The sequence below is a fragment of the Rosa chinensis genome, chromosome 1, assembly GCF_002994745.2.
Source record: "Rosa chinensis cultivar Old Blush chromosome 1, RchiOBHm-V2, whole genome shotgun sequence".
In the NCBI taxonomy this organism is placed as follows: domain Eukaryota; kingdom Viridiplantae; phylum Streptophyta; class Magnoliopsida; order Rosales; family Rosaceae; genus Rosa; species Rosa chinensis.
Window position 1 is genome coordinate 20,856,799 of NC_037088.1, and position 21,054 is coordinate 20,877,852.

The 21,054-nt window shown below is 35.4% G+C and overlaps 2 protein-coding genes across 7 annotated transcripts; both read right to left on the reverse strand.

Annotated features, from left to right (window-relative positions):
* Positions 1-1,104: 1,104 nt before the first annotated feature.
* LOC112182348 (protein CHROMOSOME TRANSMISSION FIDELITY 7) lies at positions 1,105-3,929 on the reverse strand. Its single transcript, XM_024320832.2, has 6 exons — positions 3,289-3,929; positions 2,836-3,106; positions 2,649-2,744; positions 2,455-2,523; positions 1,694-2,037; positions 1,105-1,399 (listed from the first exon to the last, which is right to left on the reverse strand). The coding sequence occupies exons 1-6, from the start codon at positions 3,462-3,464 to the stop codon at positions 1,258-1,260; spliced, it is 1,098 nt and encodes a 365-aa protein (XP_024176600.1). The 5' UTR covers positions 3,465-3,929; the 3' UTR covers positions 1,105-1,257.
* A 194-nt stretch (positions 3,930-4,123) lies between these two features.
* On the reverse strand, positions 4,124-16,630 carry LOC112194473. Of its 6 annotated transcripts, none has more exons than XM_024334724.2 (24): positions 16,329-16,629; positions 16,139-16,238; positions 15,986-16,059; positions 15,871-15,904; positions 15,249-15,313; positions 15,075-15,147; positions 14,676-14,778; positions 13,965-14,134; positions 13,313-13,462; positions 12,402-12,545; positions 11,337-11,397; positions 10,628-10,941; positions 9,767-9,898; positions 8,911-9,030; positions 8,650-8,736; positions 8,360-8,482; positions 8,106-8,226; positions 7,898-8,023; positions 7,013-7,147; positions 6,493-6,644; positions 6,188-6,328; positions 5,054-5,374; positions 4,634-4,774; positions 4,124-4,538 (listed from the first exon to the last, which is right to left on the reverse strand). In XM_024334724.2, the coding sequence occupies exons 6-23, from the start codon at positions 15,102-15,104 to the stop codon at positions 4,664-4,666; spliced, it is 2,541 nt and encodes an 846-aa protein (XP_024190492.1). In that variant the 5' UTR covers positions 15,105-15,147; positions 15,249-15,313; positions 15,871-15,904; positions 15,986-16,059; positions 16,139-16,238; positions 16,329-16,629; the 3' UTR covers positions 4,124-4,538; positions 4,634-4,663. The 6 variants fall into 6 exon arrangements, with proteins under 6 accessions (XP_024190492.1, XP_024190479.1, XP_024190483.1 ...); XM_024334711.2 differs by having other exon boundaries at positions 14,676-14,798; positions 16,329-16,628; XM_024334715.2 differs by lacking the exon at positions 15,986-16,059 and having other exon boundaries at positions 14,676-14,798; positions 16,329-16,628.
* Between the last annotated feature and the right edge of the window lie 4,424 nt (positions 16,631-21,054).

The window sequence follows — 21,054 nt, forward strand, 5'->3', positions numbered from 1 at the left end:
AACCCACACTCTCAGATCTCCAAGACCATTGAAACTATGACGTCCCACAATCAGATCTCCAAGACCATTGAAACGACGACGTCCCACAGTCAGATCTCAATACAAAGAGGGATGATGATTTTTTACACAATCGAAACGTCGCAACGGCGGACCTCGCGCCGGAGATCCTCAACTAGGAGCCTGCAGAGCTTGTCGACCATAAACGCTTGGCCGTCGTCTCCACGCGATTCTGCTTCGTTTTGCTGGGAAATGACGAAGCGGCATTTGAGGTCGTCGTGGATCTACACCTTCGCCGATGTATCACCTCCATCGACGTCCTTGTCTCGCCGCCAACCATCTAGACTAGAGACCGGAGCTAAAGGCGGTGCACTGGCCAAGAGAGAGAGAGAGAGAGAGAGAGGCATTTGTAATTCTTTAATTATATAGAGGGTAAAATTATCATTTTACATTTAATTATGTTAGTGAGAATAAAATTTTGTTGATAGGGTAAGTGTGATAGTTTTAATCTATTTTAGTACTTTGGGTCAAGAACTCTTTTTGAATTTTTCAACTTTTGTCAAGTGCTACTATGCATTTTCCTAATAGAAATTTCACCATTAAAATAAGCCCCATCGAGTTGATTTGGCGTGGATGGAGTTGCCACATCAACTAGTTAACGGCCAATTTGGATAGAGACTAAACAAATTGGACCTTGGGTGATAATTGAGACAAGGATCATTTTGATTAAATTAGAAGTCAAGGATTGAAGTAATTAAATCTCAAAATTACAGTGTAGTAAGTGGAATGTAGGAAAAAAAAAAAAAAAAATCATTGATTATGGTATGAGTAAGAGAATATTCTCCGGAGACAATAAGCAAAAGACCGGATCTTGCCGGCCGATGCTACAAGAAACAATGGCCCCAACAGGCTTTCCATTATTTTGAGGTCAGAAAATCTTTGATACGGTTGATCCATCATTTTATCATTTTATGTAAGAAATCCACTCAAGTGCTTGAAGACTGATTATAACTAATTTTTAAAGAAAAATTAACAACTGAGGGGACGAACTAGATAAACTAGTGTTGCAGAAGAGACTGAAATAAGTGAGAATGAAAACTTGGAGAACAGGCATTTTATTAACTTTTTTAATTTAACAAAGTGTCTGAAAAATTTTGAGTTATAAAATAATTAGGATCTGGAGTGTGGGTAGATCTTCCTCAAAAAGAAAGAAAAAAAAAAACTCAGCCTACAGAACAACTACTACCGTTTATCTGTGTTTTATGAGACCACATTGTTTGTGTTGTACACCAAGAAATGTCCACTGCCAATATAATTTGATACCAATGCGTTTCCAGCCGATGTTAGTGGAGAGAATGCCAACTGAGAGTGCTCAAGGACAAATCCCATGCAGAAACTTTTCCTGTGATGGAAAAAGAATAAGAAAGCAACCAAATGCTAATGAAAAATGCATCAAGAGAGTAAATCAATCTTTTAGTTTAGTGTTGTAAAGGGCAGAGATGGACTCATATACCACCAGTATTGCAGTCTTGCAGAAGAGAAAAATATAACATATCCTAGTTCCCAAGGACCTTGTTCCTTGGGAGTTTGAGATATCATACAATTGATGGGAATCAGAAAAGAAAATAAATAAAAAAGTCCCTCCAAAAGAGCACATAAGAGAATTAAAATCAAGGACTTGGAGTGTTTAAGTTACCTCAGGGCATCCAATAAGTGGGTGGCTATGTGTTTTCTTCTGTTAGCTGGAGTGACCCAAATGGCTCTAATGCCACAGACAGCGGGTACTGCTTCCTTTTCACAAAGGATAGCACCAGTGAAACACTCATTCAATGGTTCAGGAGCAGAAGGGGCTTTTCTAATGACTTCCCTGTGAAATTTGATTTCCCCAAACTGGAGAGTAGTTAACTTTGTTTTCTTTGTTGCCGTACTAGCAAAACTTGAGCTTCCATCAACTGCACAAGATAGGACTTTGTGTGCTTTTGTTATAGGTTCGGCAACCAGACAGCCTACAATTCTTGCGGACAAAACAAACAGATACACCTGCAAACAAAAGGTTGAGACAAAATTGTAATGGAGATGATATCTACAAAATCATGCCACATAGAGAAAAAGAGATACAAAACCATTCTTTATCCACTAAAACTGTCAGAAAAGATGGTTTACCAACTATAAATTGCAAGAATATAAATGCATAATACGCCAAAAAAAAAAAAACCCAAAGACTCAAATGACATGGCGGAGGAAAGCACAAGTATTTAGGAAACATAGCAATTTGCATTGCTTTAAATCACAGGTCATGACTGCTTTTGTAATCGTTCAAGAACAAGTCTTGAATATTCAAATTTCAACAACTAACACAGAAATGAATAGTACTTCAAGAATTCTAAGCCATTTGGTGTAACAAAAACCCTGCTAGCATGTTTCTAATAGGACCAAGTAAGAGTGATTGATAGTCACCTTAAACAACTTGGGCAGAATCCACCCACTGCCAAGCTCAGTCTCCATCATTGTCACAACTTTCTCAACCTGCCACAATAAAATACTAGTCCTATTAAGCTAATTGTTGAGCTTCCTTTGTGCTATCCCACTTATCCAAGGTACTAACAATTGTAAATCATCCTCCACATTAGATCAACAACAAGAATTTGAACCTTGTTCCTCTGAGCAGGAGGATCACCATCCAACACCAAAAGAATCCGACCTCCTCCCACTTTAAGCGAATGAACAACCCTCTCATTGCACCAACCCTGCAAAACTCAGTCAGCAACTCGACATAACAAGCACCCAAATGAACCTAAAAAATCTAATGCAAACACACACAACTCATAGCATTTGCACCTTGAATTGTATTCCGCGGGTATAGTCATTGTGAAATCCCTTGTGAGCCTTCTCATCCTCTTCATCTCCAGTCACATACATGACGCCACATGCGGAACAAGTGTGCAGAAGAAAGTCAGACTGACCCAAGTCTAGATGGTACTGAGCATAGCTTCTCTTCTTGTTCTTGGTCACTGTCTTTCCCAATACTGTCGATTCAGGCTTGGGAGAGTCGACATCCGAAATGGGTGTCTTTGCCAACTGGTTATCCCAACTACACTCACTCCCACCCCTTTCATACACAAAATAACAAAAAGGGTCAGTAAAATTTTCACTTCTGATTACGAATACAAAAGGGAAATCTAAGAAACTACATTAAACCCAATATTCTAAATATCCGAATTCAAAGTAACACCAAGCCCAAGTACACAAATAACGATTAAAGATGAAATGAAAAGTGGGTGAAGAAGATACCTTGGTGGGTTTGGAGCTCTTCGCTTGTAGGTGGAGAATTGTTGGTGTTGCTTCTTTTCCCAGATGCTCAATTCCTGGCCGTCGTCGTCGAAAATGGGAGGTGGGTCTGCTGGTTTGGGTGAAACAGAAGAAGAAGAAGAAGAGGGTTTGAAGAAGGCACTGATCTTTGATTGCATCGCATCAATGAATGGACGAGAGGAATTTGGAATTTTGGGTTATACGCATTATTTAGTCGCTTACTTTGAATTGGCGCCCAAATTTTTTTGGGCAGACAATTTAATTAACTTTCCCGCCCAGCCTTTCAATTTTTAGCGGGTCGGGTCATGGTCCTGGGCATTTTCTTCATCCCCATTTCGTTACCATACTTTAATGTATCTTTAGTTCATAAACGAGGAAATTTCAGAGCACTTAACTGTATCACATTGAGTGGTCTCTTCTTCTTCGGTAAGTGAGAGATCGTGAATTCTACTCACAATAGACTAGTTATTATATGAGAGTTGTTATTTGATCAAAAAAATTGGGTGATCTAACTAACTTTTGGTTATTTTATCTAAAGACGGTTATTTCAGGTGATTAACCCAAAACTCAACTTTGTTTACCCAAAATCCTGCATCTACTCATACTCTGCATAGTAGATAGAAACATTAAAGTTTCCCAAGTCACTCTGCGTTTGTTACCAGTTGAACCACCTCCATTTGTTCGCTCTTTCATGGCAAACCACACATCAGAGGGGGAGGGAGTCAAGCTTGGGACCTCCACCAACATTGTTGAAGAGGAATGCATTACTACTAGACCCAAATACTAGTCGGTAAGCTGATATCTACTGACAGATTGGTATTTCTGATACATTGATTTTGTTATTTGTTATCTTTGGAGCTAATTAAAACAAAACTGATACAAAATGTTCCGACCAAAAGCTCCCAAGGAGTCTTTAGAGAGGTATATTACGACAAAATTTGACAACTATAAGTCTGTTTCAAGCTGTTCTACGACAAAATTTGACACCCACCATAACTGCACAATGAGATTTGAGGCTCTGATTTAGCCTCATACTCTCAACCCCAAAACTTTGCTAGGTGTGTATGCTGTTCTTCCACTAGTGAGGAAGACAAGTGCATCCCGGAGACATGCACCCGTTCCGTGGCTTCAAGTAAGTAGCTAAGCTGAATCATTGACGCAGATTGAAACGACCATAGCCACTTCCCAACTACTCTCAGGAGGATATTTACCATCTGTTCTCTTCCAATTTCCTAATCATTAAATTCCAAAATGAACTAATTAAATAACAAAATGAATTTCAACAAGCGTGAGAAAATTGAAGATGGTGATGAAATAGAAGACTCACAGTCAGGTACTTGGGGGTAGGGACATCCTTCTAGACTGACTGCATCTCAGCATGCAATGCACTTGTGGCGTTCTCTAGTCTATCATGCGCACATTTCAATTTGTGCTTTTCTTGAAGGGTCATGCTGATTTCCTCTGAGGACTGCACAAACAGATATTAAAGATCTCAACATGATAGAAACACAACAATTAGGGATTGAATCCCTTCATCATGTGCAACATGTACATAAGTATGAGCACATCACATCACATCCTCAACTAGTCCTCAGTATAGTGGTCCTCATTAGAAGGGCTCCTTATTTCCATTCTATATAATATTTGGAAATTTTGATATTTGAGGATCCGCTTTCAGATGTGCCAAAAAGAAATTGTCAAGACTATTCGAACATATAAGCTATGTCAAGGGTGGAAACTCAAATACCTGTATAGAGATGATGCTTTGCAAAATACAGTCAATCTCTGCCTTGAATGAAGACATAACTTGCCAAATTTTGTCATCCTTAGGCAACAAGAGAAGAACTGAAACGATTGTTTCTACCCTGCTTGAAATGTCTGTTTCATAGTGGGTATGATCGCAAGGTAAAATTGACAAACTTTCATTTATCCATGACCCCAACGTCTTCAACACAAGACCCAGAAGTCTGTGACTTTTAACAAATAAGAAAAAGCAAGGAACAAGATAATAACAGCATGCACTCGAGGAAAGGGAACCAGAGGCCTTCCCATCATCTTCAGCAATGCACTGCATCAGAAGGCAAAAAACTGAAAGTATTATGACCTCAACAAGCCAGAGGACCTAAGAAAATCAAGCCAAAGGACCTAACATTATATAGAAAGGAGAAGTATGCATGATGGCACAACATGTAGCACGTTACATTAAAAAACATATAGAAATAAGTCAGCACCACATGCTGCAACAAATACATCATCAAATTGACAACTATTTAATAACAATTGTGCCTGTCATCTTTTGGGTTCTTCTCAGCTCCTCTTTGGGTATCAGTGTTGTCCTAGTTTAGTGAGAGTTCATATCCTGCTGTCTTTTCAGATTACATTGCTGTGGTTCCTAAACGGTTTGTCTTGATATCTTTTTAGAATCAAGTACAACATAAATCCTTGATTCTGTTTTCTAGGTAGTTAGGACAATTTTTCTCCCTTAAGTGGACATCTGGTTCTATGTTGCACAATTCCATTTTATTAACAGCATCTTGTTTCTTATCAAAATAAAGAAATAAATGATATGGATATGAAACTAAACAACAACTATAACGCTAGCTTAATCTGACATAAACTTGATCAAAGGGAAAAAATGAAAGATACCATTAACATATTTCTTTTTAAAGTAAAGAGTCATCTATGTGCATGCTTGTTACTTCCTTTCATGGAACAGTGTCATGTAGATAAAGGAGCGTTTAATGAGAAAGCAAATAATAAGAGATTTTGCAACCCTTTAAGTGACACATGCCACAAAACCAAGTATTAATACAAATAAGCAAGTTTTGTTTCTTCCCTTACGGGGGAGGGGAGTGTACACTTAACAAAAAAAGAAACTTACATGCACAATGTCAATAAGATATCGCGGAACGATTTTGACTAAGCTTACAAAAGCTTGTTCAGAAATTATTGTCTCTTCAGAGTCCAGTGCAATAAGCATCCTAAGCATAGCACAGATATTGTCTAGCGGAAGGTTTTGCAACTGAAGCAAAAATACAAACCAGAGTCAACAAGAAAAGCATAACTTTTGAACAAACTGCCAACCAGAGTCAACAAATGAGGAAAAACAAATTAAAAGGACATTGATGTACAAATTAGTGACAGACACGAGCAAACAATGCCAGTGATTGATGTACATCAACTCACCATTTGATCCAGTACCATTTTTTCTAGTATTTTAAAAACAAGAGAACTATCGCCCATCTGTGACAGACACGAGCAAACAATGCCAGTGATTGATTTAAAAGTCCCCCGATTTGAGATATTCACATCTCTCTCCATAACAGCATTAACATTTTCTGCAAAGATAAAACCCATATAGGTTTAGAAACCAACTAGTTTTTCCATACATCAGGCATGTATGTTGCACAGTAATTAACATTAAGGCATCAGATATTTTGACAATCAGAAGAACACAGTTCAAAACCATACACATAAGTTCAAAATTCCTTCTCCAAATCTTTGAGCAAGACATACTTGTTCTGAAGCAGTGCTCTAAATGGTTAACAATGTCTTACATATACAATGTAACTGGTAAATAGACAAATAAGCATATTGCTAATAGATAATTGAAAATAGTTGAGATGAAAGCTGTAAAAATAGACTGGTGTATGCTAATCATATGCATAACATAAATAGGCAAAAGAAGAACTTATATTAGAGATACCTGGCAAAACTTTGAAGCGGGAGAGCAAGGTGATGAAGAAACTAATGTGATCCGCAATTTGAATATGTCCAGATTTATAAGCTGAATGCAGGATCTCTATGACTCGAATTATTACACACTGTTCCAATTCTGGACCTGATATGGATAGGTAAGAAAGAAAGTATTACAAAAAAGTATTCCAAAATTGCCAGTACCTCTCTGTACTTCAACAGTGTTCATATCTGCCGGAAAACATAAAAGAGAACACATATAATTCCTCCATAGTTTTAGCATATAAGACAATTACCCTTTAAATGCGTAATCGTATCTTACACACACTATACTTTCACCAAATACCATACATAATATACTGATAGTAACATCAAGACTTGAAAGACACATCACTTTTTCCAGTTGAAAGGAAATACCTTCATTCTGCCATGAAAGGTCCAGAAAAGTGATGAAGAAAGATTTTTGAAATGATGTTTTACTTTCACATTAGATTTTCAAAAAGAACGTCATCTTTCAAATTCAGAAATTAAAGTAGATAGGGCTTTTCCTGATTCTTGCTGCAAAAGATAGCTCTATCACCCAATAAAAATCCCATGCACTGAGGAATGTATTTGGTACTACTACCAGTACTACCCAAGTGTATCCAAATTAGAAACACAAGGTTCCTCCATAAGTTTTTGAGAGAATTGGGTGTCAATCCATTAATATCAAAGGTTCCTCCATAAGTTAATGAGGCAAAAGAATAATTTGCATATTAAGTGGACAAAATTATTTGCACCATGCATGAAAATACCAAAGAGCTTTAAGCAACATTAAATAAAAGCTGATTACAGCATAACAAAGCCTAAGCTGATAAACCATCCAGAATCAAACTGAGGCAGATGAAAAACTTACATAGGCAACAATAAGCTATTGACCTCAACATATGCAAATCCAAATTAGAGATATAACGAAGGCAACAAAGAGAGAGTTCCTGAGATTCTCTGGGCAGCCTTACAAAAGGACCATATATTATATTTCCTACAAGAATGAAACAGAGTACCCATAAGAGGCCTAATTGTCAGCGAATGGATGATTAATATCAATTGAATGGTTTATTTACCATCATCTTGATATATGCAGAAAAATTCTTGCAGTGAGAATTGCATGTTGTCATATTCCAATGCAAAGGAATAGTTCATGAAAGCACGCTGTCCCAGGCGAAGTAAAAGGTGTAACACAACCTGCAAAAGCATTTGATTCAGAGCAGGACTTTTTTTTTTTTTTTTTGAAGATCAGGCATTTAACATTGTCAAAAATCAATTATTTGTTCCTAACTGCTTCACTGGTAATTCTTTCACAAGGTTAAATACTCACCTGGGAGTGGGACGTGTTCTTATCACCCAGCAGGATTAGCAACATGGGAAGCTCTCTTATCCAGGCAATCTGAAAGTATAATATCTCGGGATCCCTTGGATCCAGGTACAGCATGCCTTGTCTCTACGGTTCGTAAGAAAAATAAATATCAAAATCAATTTTAAAGTAGAAATGAGGGAGAGAGAAAAAGAAGAAGGAAAAGACTGATTTATTTCTTCTGGTGCATTAGAAATTCTATCTGATATACTAAAAGAAAGCTTGCAGAAATTCAAGGAAAGGGTATGGCTTACAGGAACAACCATCTCCTCCATTGTGGAAAGACAAGCTAATTTTAAAGATGACACAGGATTGCAATCCTTGAATGCCTTAGTAAAAGCCTGCAACCAAGGATGATTCATTAACATCACTTCAAATTTTCACCATCGTATGTGCAACTTAGGAAACTCTAATTGTCTGAGACCAAAAACTAAAATAAGAACACAATCAAAGTAAAAAAAATTGTGAAGAAAAGGAATCCGTTTAACATAATATAGTCTAATGAGACGGGTCACCTGAAGAAGACGAGACTTCCAGTCATTTGCCACTTGCGAAACAAGTTTCGGTACAAAAGGAAGAAGTGAAATTAAATGCTTCTCCTGGATTGCTTTACCAGAGCGTCTATCACTACAAATCTGCAAACAAATTCCCAATTATTTAAAAGCCATTTAGAATAATAACAATAGAATAACTCAATACAAAAACAGTGTAATCATTTTACCTTACTGCCTACCAGATATACTAATTACACTATATGCATCTTTTATAAATAAAACTATTGAAGCAATTGTAGAACAATAATTTTACGTCGAAACTTGGATCTTGAAAATAACTATTTATCAATTGCGTTACTATATCAAACACAGCATGCATATTTAGTTGGCTTTTGTCAGGCAAATTAGACAAGCACCAAACCATTATTTGTATGCACAAACCTGACCCACACATCCTTGTACTTAAAGGGAGAGAGATGTCCTTAGGTCTAAAGGGCTCCATTTGACACTATTCATATACATTGCACAAGTACAGATAATTGTGGCTAATAAAATGAGATCAATTTGTCACATTGTCATTAGAAAAGATTTCATTGCTGATGCACGAGCTCATTGTACTGAAACAACAAAACAAGCAAATTGTGACTTGTACAACACAATGAATATTGCTACATGTATCACCATAGGGTTCCCTCTTTCACATTACTGTAAAGATTGAAGAAGAGTAAAATGCTAGTAATTTAAACTACAGATGTATCTGATTATTGCACATTAATCAGTATCTTCAAGAAATTGTTCCAGTACAATGAACAGACCTAACTTTCCAAGAGCATGCAATTTTGTAATTAATATCAAATTTTACAGAGCAAGATCAAACCTTTCCAAGCAGCGCATTCTTTAGAAATTCTAAAAATTTCTCCAACAGAACACCGGGAGGGCAGATCCATTTGCTTAAGTGCAGAAATATTTCTGTCATCACACTGTCCAGGACAAAATATTTAACATCATCCTGCCAATGAGAAACAGAAAAGAACTGATTAAAGTTGCAACAGAGAAAGAACAATCAATAAATATCTAGTAAAGAGAAATAGAGATTCCTCACAAAGAGGGAGAAGAGCTACAGAAGAATATTACAGCACAAATCCTATAAAATTCTTCCTGTAAACAGCTCTCAACAAAATGAGAGTTGCCAAGGTGTTGGCCAAATATAATACTCCCATGGCATAATACAAGACTTCTGGAAACATGCTACAACCTTCAACTAAAACCTCAACATGTTTTGAACTTTTGATACAAATGAACTGAATAGTAGGAATCAAAAATACAACATAGAAATTGCAAGAGATACAAGAAATAACACAGATGAATTAAAACGTACACATGTCAAACAGAGAATATGCTATACCACTAGTAATATAGTTGTCCCAACTTTTACAATATGAAATATTAAAGGTTGATGTTAATGGAAACACTGAGGGTGAGAATATACAGCTGTATTGTTAAATATATCTCAACATATCAATTTTGAGAAAATTAGATAGCAAACAATTCAGAAAATCATTGTAGCTCAGCACAGAAATATTGAGGATATTATAGATTTTTAATACCACTAAAAACAGGAAGGCCATCACTTATTATACAACAGATTCAAAAGAAAGTGACACAGAACCAACCAAGAGACTCTTGCAAAAAGTAGGCAAGTTAAACGATGAGATCTAAGAAGTACTTCTTGTTTTACCTTCTCAGAAAGTTGATTTCTCATGTTCAGGGGAAACAGAACAAGTAACTTCTTCATCAGCGTCATGGAGATAGTTCCACCCAACATAGCCACATCAAGCTCCCCATGAGAAGGTCGTGATTCTGACGTACCCTCATCAATCATATAAACAAAGAACCGGACTGCATGATTTATACTGTGAAGTATAGACACCATACAATCAAATGATTGCGCATCAAGATGTGCACCAATCTGTACTGCAGGAATAAAATCTTGGAAACAATTGACTAGAACTGGCACAAGGTCTTTTAGTTTTGGGATGAGGAGAGAAAACCCTACAGAAAGAAAGAGAGAGGATGATAGGCCAATAGAAGGTAAACAGAACACATATGAAATAAAATGGAGCTCAGAAGTTGAATGCCTTGTCCCACAAATTGAACTTACTAACAGAATGTAAGGACTAAGGAACAAACTATAGATAATAATATCACAGTGAAATGTGATTTCTCATCTTGTAAGAAACAGTACCAAATGCAAGGCATCAGAAACTAAGGAAATCAGAGTCGCAGACTATGAGACTACTAATATCATATATATAAAGTACTTCATCTGAAAGATCAAGCATTTCAGCTACTAAGTGCATATTGATCTATACACTAGACGAAGGGAATCATCAGCACAACATTATCAATAACACTATATAGATACAAGGCACAAGTATTTGACATACCAGCAGATTCTGCAGGCACATCAGGGTCAAAAGCATGCAGCATCCCTTGTCTAGCATCATTCTATCAAGTAAAAAGCCAAGTATTACTGTACTAGAAAGCCGTTTGCATGACAAAGGAAACAGTTGTAAGCTCAATTCATTAAGCACAATTCAAAGACCCTTTCCCAATGCAAATTGTTCATCCAGCTTTAGAAGTCTGATCTGAAATCAGCATAATATAAAGCATGACATAAACATAATGAGTATAAAAGACAATTTCAAAACTTTCACCTGTTTTTTGTATTTGCATATGGACATAAGAAATTTTTTTGACATGTTTGAACAATCTTATTTCTCATGGTATCATGTCTGGACCATGATCAACACCTTTTAAAATAAATGATTAGATAATGATTTACCTGAAAAATTGGATGCATACCTACCAGCCCTTCAATTTTCAGTATTAATTTTTTTTTCGGTCAATTAAGTATTAACTTTACAATAAAAAGTTTCTATCACAATAGACCCTTTTCTTTACAGGTTCGCCTTAGTTGCAAACCAAATGCATTCAAAAGTAGCACATATTAAGACTCAAACAATTTAGGAGCATGTTTTAGGTGCTATGTAAATTTTCGCGATCATGAGAGTCAAATGTATAACTTTTAAAACTAGTTATATTGGAAGGGCCTCAGGTCCAACCCTTAACCTATCCCTCACCCTCCCTCACCTCTTGGGTTAAGCACAAGGGATCAATTGGTGAAATTTTTGTTACAAGCATAAAGCTTCCCCACTTCTCATAACAGGAAGCCATGATTTAAAGTAAGAGAGAGTAAAGCATCAATAGATATAGAATTCATTGGTGAAAATTTTGTAGGATGATGATCAGCAATGGTGACTCAGAAGTTTCACTAATAACAACAAAGCATGGCAGCAGAAGTTTCAAAAGTAACATGGAATGAAGAAATGCCACCATACAAGACAACAAGCGGTGCAAGATGCACACAGTTTACCAAAACATAAAAGAAAACGTGCAGTATTCATTGACCAAAGAAGGTAGTATTCAAAATTTGAGAGAACAAAAAGTACCTGTTCACATGAGCCAACTTCTTTCTTGTTACATGGAAGCAGTAACAAGCATTGCTCCAACCCAGAAAGAGCATTCTTCAGCTTGCTCTTGTCCTCTAAATAAAACTGGTTCTTTCGCAAAATATCCTCAAAGTTTTGAAGAATCTGTCAATAAGCAAGCAAACAGCCAAAAAGTTTCAATAGTTATCCCTAAACACACAAGAGAGTTGTGACACTGTAATAGTCATTTGAGTTCATCTAAACTGTAGATGGATTAGCAGCCATCATAAGAGTTACAGCATGTAGCGACTAAAAACAGGGGGAAAATAAAGAAAGAAACATTGAAGTAAAAGATAAAGATACCATATGAAGATAAAGACTCGATCCTTTTGAGTATGAGGAATGCCAAAAAAGTATTTGTTTCAATAAGTTCGACACCATTTCTACCTCGAATAACGACCTAAACACCTACATCTATTACCAAAATCCAGTAACCTACTCTTATGGAGCAAAACGAAAACAAATGAAACCCAAGGAGAAACGGCTGGGAATTAGAAACAGACGTCATACCACTGGAGCCTTGAAAAAACTGAATAGTTTTACAATAAGGCTTCATTCTGCAACACCTTACATATAGTATCGTAGCCCCAAAAGTTACACCGTTTATTTCTATTAATATTTAGCAGGAAATGGTGTGCTATTTCAAAACATGATGATCTAAACAAAAATGTTGTCACAGGTGAGAATATACCAAAATTCCATCCCACGAAAAAAAATATATAAGCATGAGAGCAAGAAAACATATAACAATTTACGGTCAATAACCAAAACATGAACAGTAATCCTCAAATTGCATACTTCCAAATAACACATCCAGCAAAAATCTTAATAAAAGAATGACACAAAACATTTCACAGTAGAATCTTAGATACCTTTTCAGCATACAAGAGAAAGGAAGGTGGATAGTACTGGATAACAAGCTCCAAAAATTTGAAAGCCATCAGTCGAACATCAATTGCTAAATGTGTCATTGAATTAAATATATATGCCATCATCAAGGAAACAAAAAGCTCTTGATTATCCTGAACAAGAAGAAAAAAGGAACAAAAAGTGTCAGTTAAATCCAACAATTCTAACGATAAAATGATGATGATAAATAAAAAAAGACAATCCATATGTGCAACAAAAGGAGCTGTATATGTTTTGAACTATTAAGTTGTTGTTTACAGTATGAAGATTCATAATAATCAGAAAAAGAAAAGAAAGACAAAAGAATAAGCCTCATAAGAAAGAAAGTCACCCGAGCTAAGAACTGGCTTTGATTATACAAGATACCTATTGCTCCACCATGTAGAATTTTAGCCACATGTTGTACATGGCAATGATTGGATGAAACTTACAATGAGTTGATGAATATATTTTGAAACGACTAAGAGGAAATAGCATAACTAACCACCCAAAAGTTTTTCAGTTGGGAAGAATCAAATATAACTGCCTTTCTTTCACATTTATATATTTTATGTAGAACACATTGGTACCTACTTCTTATAAACATTCATAAAAACTAGAAAACCATAAAATTACCTCCTTAAATCCAGGGAAAATCACTGACTTGAAAAGTTGATACAACGTTTCTCGAACTAGTCTATCATCATCACCAATGCGTTCACGCAGTTTTTCAATAACAGTGTACTTATGCGACCTCAACTCTTCTGGATGCTTAAGGAATAAATCCTTAATTCCCAACAATGAGTCTACAGAAAGAGATAAAACTTAGAATGTTAGAATCAAAAGTAGATACAATAGAAGAAAAATGTGGCAGATATACTTCCTAAAGACACAAGTATTGGAAAGAAAATAACTTATTCAAATTGAACACAGTAAATACAAAATGAATGTGCAGAATAATATAATCAACGATCTAGGTGACTTTATGATTAAAAAAAAAAAGAGGTTGCAATCATAGATTTATGTCTGTGGTCTATATCCAAACATTGCAAAAATTGACTCCCAAATGTAGAGAAAATCTTAACCACCAAAATTACGCATATACAGGTGTTAATCCATATGCATAAAATTTGTTTTACCCTTTCTTTGGCTGCTGAAAAGAAAACTCAATTGAAACTTATGGTGTACATTACCACTGTTGGTTTCTCAACCTTACTTTATTATTCCCTTCTTGATTCCAAATGACAGATAATAAGGACACTGTTGAAGCTTTTTGAACTAAGGAGCATACTTTACAAGGTACCGTTAATGTTTTCAAAATGAAATCTTTAAATAATAGAGAAATACCTTTACGGACTTTTGAGCTGTAATGAGATGTTTGTTGAAGAAGCTCTTTCAAAGTCAAGCCTTTCTTGTTCACTGCTAATCCTGCCTTCTCTGATGCCACACTCTGCTCGGGGAGAACAATTGCTGATCATAAATCACTCATATTTAGTACTTAATTCCAGATGCTGGTTCACCACAAGAACTTGAACTAAAAATTCAGGAGCAACATTGATTCTGGCGGATAACATCTATCTAACTTTCAAGTAGAGAAAACAACGGCCAAAATTTCAGCCACTTCCACCATGATTAATAATATGTATGTTAAAAAGACGATAGAATGTTCCCTTTGATGTAGTAATAGAACATTTACAACAAACAATAGCTTTATATATATAATCCAAAAACGGATAAAGTCAATACCTTTAGATTTAATTTCAGTATTTGTAGCATTCTGTGCCGGTGGCAATTTTCTGCCAATCTTTCGCTTTATTTTCTGCAAACAACAAAATAAAACACATAACAAATAGAAAAAACACAGGATTCAAATGTTGAGTTTGCAGTGCATAGTAAACTCATTCACAAATAGCTCATTACCTTGAAGTCGATACCGCGCTTTTGCTTCTTCTTTGACGCATTTTTAGAGCCTGCCATTTATATCTCTACACCTCACACAACAACAACAACACAAAAAATTAGCCAAACCTCTATAATCAAAGTATCAATTACTAATAACTAATCAAACCCCTCGAAACAACCCAACATTCCAGAAAAGAATAGACACAAATTCATATATACATAAGAGAAGATAGCCAAACACCCAAACATTAATAGTATGAAATAGCGAAACAGAAGAAAAAAAAATATTAAAAAAAAACAATCTGAAAAAAAAATTATCAAACTGTAAAAAGTTCTAACTAGGGCTGGGCACGGGCCGGGTCCAACTAAAATTTCACTCGACCCGGACGGCCAGTTTTTTACGGTTCGGGCCTGAAGCCCGTTTTGGCACCAACAGGGACCGGCCCGTTTTCTTTCGGGCCTAAATACTAGCTTTATACTTTGCTATCTGCCCATATATATAATCCAGATTTCATTCATTTCAACATCTTAAGTTCAAAACACTGTCCAATTATCCATATCCAAAGTTCAAGCTGCAATTTGACATGCAAGTCGACACAAAGTCCAAATTCAAATACAAGAAGTCAAGAACAAGACATACAATTCTCCAGTTGTTCAGCACGATTTTTTTCTAGCTGCAAATACAAAAAGTTATAAGTCAGCCTATATCTCAAAGATTGAATAATGGAATGAAATACAAGTTTACTGTGTTGCACCATAGAGAGGGCCGATTCAAGCACCCCATACTAGACTTTTATATCCTAGGATGTCTTCTCAGTCTTAGCCTTCCCTGTAACTCTCACTCAATCAATATAACAAATCCATAAAAAGAGAAGAAAAATAGAAAATGACTAATATCAAACTAGAACCTTGCACAAGTTGTTCTTTACTACGCCGGAGCTTTTCCCTCAACCTCACGAGCTTCTCATTTTGAATCAATCTCCAATTTAGTTGATCATCTGCCTTACCCTGACAAATGTACAATACATCAGTATAAATAAGGAGGGCAGAAAAGAAAGAGCAATCAAAGCCGTTCCAAGGAGGGCAGAAAATACAAACCTTAACAAGAGTAGCCTCAGAGTGGTCGGCGATGTAGGTAAGAAGCCTCTGAGCCGGATCGACGAGCTTGGAGATCGAAGCTGTCGGATTTTGCGGAGGTCGTTCGGCGGAGAAAAAAAGGAGAATTGGAGAGCCCGAGAGGGAGAAACCGAGAAAGAAGGAGGAGATGGAGGAGACCCAGGCGGCGCGGCTAGGCTGTCCAGGTCAGGCTGCTATTCGTGATGGGTGATATGAGAGAGAGAGAGAGAACTGGAGAAGGAGGCGGCCTCTCTTTAGAGTCTTTTTTTTTTGGGTTACAAGCGGGACCTAAAAGGCCCAAACGAAAACAGAAAAGGCTAAGAAGAAACAGTTCTCCTAGTTCTAGTTACAGTAGCAAGATCATCAAAAAAAGCTTGGGTAGCGTGGACAGGAGGATCCATAAAAGTGAGGATTCCACGACCACTTTAAATAACTTAATATTTATTACATTAAATAACTAATTCTAGTTTTTTCTTGTTTGCCCTTCTAATAAATGTCTCATATTTTTTTTCTTTCTATATTTTACTTTGACTTTGTAGGATGTTTAATTTCTTTTTCATTTCTTTTTTTTTAATTAATTTGGTATTTTTTAATTGTTATTTTGAGAATCTGGGTTGTGGTTTTTTCTTTCTGAGTTCATCTAGGTCAAACTTCCTCACACCTATCTTCCCTTTCTCTCAAATCTTTCTTTATTTCTTTCTATTTCTCTAGCATCCATTCTGAAATTCATTCCCCTTTTTTAATCTTCGTCCAATCAAATCTTTCTTTATCTCTTTCCATTTCTCTAGCATCCACTCTGAAATCCATTCCCATTTTTTAATCTTCGTTCAATTTCATTTATTTGGTGGGGGAGATATCTTTTGCAAACTATGGGCTGAATATAAAATATGAACAAAATCGACAACGAATTGTTTTTAAAAAATTGAAAAGAAAAAATAACTAAACTAAACTCTGAGAAGAATAGAAGGATCAAGCAAAAGTGCAAAATCAAACCAGATAAATATTTCAACAAAGGACAAATTAAAAACTCTTATTATGAAATGGAGAACTAAAAACGAAATTGATAGGAAACTATAGAAAATTAAGAGAGAGGGAGAGAACAAAACAGTTTGGGGCGCAATTTGGGAGTTTAATTTTTTTTTTTATGGAAATTTTATTGTGAGTTGGTACTAGGATTCTTTGGAAAAACAAAAATTATCGATTCATGTTTTATAAACTCAGAAAAGGAAACAAAAAACCCAGCGAAAAGTTATAAAATATATGTAAAAAGATTGTAAAGGGTAGACATGGAAAAAATAGAATTAGTTATTCAATGTAATAAATATTGAGTTTAAAGTGGTTGTGGAATCCACGTGTCATTGGTTGAGTAGGGAAGGTTGAAAGGGAAAGGTAGAAGGGGAAGGTAGCTAGCATTCCTCTTAGGTCATTTTGTGTAGAAAGAAGAAATGATTAAATTCAGTTTATCCTCCTAGGTTTGGAGGTAATTTCATGTTAGTCCATGTCCTTTCAATTTAATCAGTTTACCCCCCAAGCTTTCCAATTTCAATCAGCCGTGTCCATTCCGTCCAATTTAGACGTTAAGTCTCACTTTTTAGGGCTAAAATGGTCATTTCAAGACAAAAAAAAAGGAAATTTTTTATTTTTTTTCGTTTTTTATTTTATATTTTTTTCTCTGTTTTTTTTTTTATATATATTTTTTCTGTTTTTTATTTTTTTATTTTTTTATTTTTTACACAAACATTTCTTACCTTTATTGGGAATATATCCTAAAATTCTTCCTTTTATCGGAGATATATCATAAATATCGTAGATCATCGAGCGGCTTTCAACCACCTAGAGTATATTTTTGTTTTTATAAACCTATTATAACTTGTGGTGTATAGGTTGAAAATAAAATTTATATATATAAAAAAAAAAGATAAAAAAATTAAATGAAAAAAAAAGATAGAAAAAAAAATTTAATGAAAAGAATTTATTTCTTCACTATTTTACACTTTATCTGTAAATTATTTTTTACACAGACATTTCTTCACTTTATTGGGGATATATCCTAAAATTCTTCTCTTTATCGGATATATATCATAAATATCATATATCATCGAGCGGCTTTCAACCACCTAGAGTATATTTTTATTTTTATAAACCTATTATAACTTATTGTGTATAGGTTGAAGACAAAATTTATTATTTATATAAATAAAAAAATATAGAAAAAAAATTAAATGAAAAAAACAGAAAAAATAATAAAATAAAATAAAATTTTTGAAAAAAAAAAATTTAATGAAAAAAATAAATAAAGGAAAAAAAATTATTTTTTTGTTCTGAAATGACCATTTTAGCCCTCAAAAGTCAGACTTAACGGTCCAAATTGGACGGAATAGTTGAAATTGGACACGGATGATTGAAATTGGAAACCTTGGGAGATAAAATGAGTAAATTGAAAGGACAGAGACTAACATGAAATTACTCCAAAACCTCAGGAGGATAAACTTAATTTAATCCAAGAAGAAAATAAAGAAATGAAGGCTGAAGATTAGATTTAGGTATTTGAGTGAAGATTAGAATCCTGTGTGTATGATCCTATGATAAGCATTTTGAGCCTAATATAAGGACCAATAATACATGAACATATGTTCCCTTTAATCTATGGCGGGCTCAACGGGCTTTGACAGTTTTTAAAGACAAGGCCCCGCCCGAACCGTTTGTTTGAAAGTCAAGGCCCGGGCCCGAACCGTTTGGTTAAAAAAAAATTGGGCCCGGCCCGTTCAGGTCGGGCTTTGACGGGCCGGTTAGGGTTTGCGGGTTTTCGGGCTAAAATGCCCAGCCCTATTTCTAACCTTGAAGTGAAGCTCTGATATTGCTACAGAGAACAACACCGTAAACACAAGAAAAAGAAGAAGCTCTTGCGCTCCACTCCAGTTATGAATTTAATTTAGGTTATGGGTTTTTAAATCTACACCGTCCCTGTGTATGTAGGCCCCACACACAGTGTGAATAGCTCCCAACTCCATTAGAAAATTCTTGGAGAACAAGTAAATCTTGGACAAATTTTATTATTAAATTTTGATTAGTGTTACATTTTTGTTGCTAAATATTTAAATTCCATTTTGGTCACAAAACATTTGAATCCCACTTTTGGTAACTTTTTCAAAACGAATGGCCTCGTACACAACAATAAGGTGAAAGAAAAAAGAGGTCAAAATACCCACTCCAATCGATTCCATGCCCAGTTTCCAAACCTATATATATATATATATATATTCAATGTGATTTCTTAACAAATTTTCATCTCGATCTTGTTATGCTTGCTTGTGTATTCAGAGCAGACAAGCCTAGAATGCTCAAGGAACATGCAACGTTGAAATTTATGGCGTTGATGGTTCGACCTAAAACCCCCTACCACATTCATGTAATAATGAGGAAGAGAATAAGATATGATCCGACGTACAAATTTGTTAGCGTAAGTTTTATATTTCATATATCAAGTAAGTTTGGTTTAGTATTGTATTTGCATACTCGCGAGATCGGACAGCGGATGAGTTTAGTATGGTTTTGAGAATTGAAGAGGGATGGAGGCCGCAAAGGTGAGAGTGAGAGTGAGTTTGGGACAATGAGAGAAGCAAGCGATTGGGATTGGATGGAGGGATGACTGGATGAATAAGAAAACTGAGGTTTAGTGACGGTTTTAAGATGGTGAACCTAGAACCGTCTTATTATGATATGAGCGAAGATTTTGGGATTCCAGAGAACCAGAAAAGAGAGATGAATGTTCTTGTTCATGCTTTTATTGTTGGGTTTTATTGGTTTTTGTTCAGTTTGTAATGCATCCAATTAATCGAAACCTCAACACCAAGCTCCAAAAATTTAAAAGCCATCAGTCGAACATCAATTGCTAAATGTGTCATTGAATTAAATATATAGGCCATCATCAAGGAAACAAAAAGCTCTTGATTATCCTGGACAAGAAAAAAAAAGGAACAAAAAGTGTCAGTTAAATCCAACAATTCTAACGATAAAATGATGATGATAAATAAAAAAAGACAATCCATATGTGCAACAAAAGGAGATGTATATGTTTTGAACTATTAAGTTGGTGTTTACAGTATGAAGATTCATAATAATCAGAAAAAGAAAAGAAAGACAAAAGAATAGGCCTCATAAGAAAGAAAGTCACCCGAGCGAAGAACTGGCTTTGATTATACAAGATACCTATTGCTCCACCATGTAGAATTTTAGCCACATGTTGTACATGGCAATGATTGGATGAAACTTACAATGAGTTGATGAATATATTTTGAAACGACTAAGAGGAAATAGCATAACTAACCACCCAAAAGTTTCTCAGTTGGGAACAATCAAATATAACTGCCTTTCTTTCACATTTATATATTTTATGTAGAACACATTAGTACCTACTTCTTATAAACATTCATAAAACTAGAAAACCATAAAATTACCTCCTTAAATCCAGGGAAAATCACTGACTTGAAAAGTTGATACAGCGTTTCTCGAACTAGTCTATCATCATCACCAATGCGTTCACGCAGTTTTTCAATAACAGCGTACTTATGCGACCTCAACTCTTCTGGATGCTTAAGGAATGAATCCTTAATTCCCAACAATGAGTCTACAGAAAGAGATAAAACTTAGAATGTTAGAATCAAAAGTAGATACAATAGAATAAAAATGTGGCAGATATACTTCCTAA

Bases quoted from the DNA above. Each gene is read 5' to 3' on its own strand.
- LOC112182348 (XM_024320832.2), bottom strand. From the start codon at position 3,464: ATGCAATCAAAGATCAGTGCCTTCTTCAAACCCTCTTCTTCTTCTTCT. The intron at 2,524-2,648 runs GTTCAAATTCTT...TTATTGTGGCAG, and splicing joins CTCCTGCTCAGAGGAACAAG to GTTGAGAAAGTTGTGACAAT. The intron at 2,038-2,454 runs GTGACTATCAAT...TTTTGTTTGCAG, and splicing joins TTCTGCCCAAGTTGTTTAAG to GTGTATCTGTTTGTTTTGTC.
- LOC112194473 (XM_024334717.2), bottom strand. From the start codon at position 15,305: ATGGCAGGCTCTAAAAATGCGTCAAAGAAGAAGCAAAAGCGCGGTATC. The intron at 9,899-10,627 runs GTAAAACAAGAA...TCTCATTGGCAG, and splicing joins GAAATCAACTTTCTGAGAAG to GATGATGTTAAATATTTTGT. The intron at 9,031-9,766 runs GTTTGATCTTGC...ATTTGTTTGCAG, and splicing joins AGAATGCGCTGCTTGGAAAG to ATTTGTAGTGATAGACGCTC.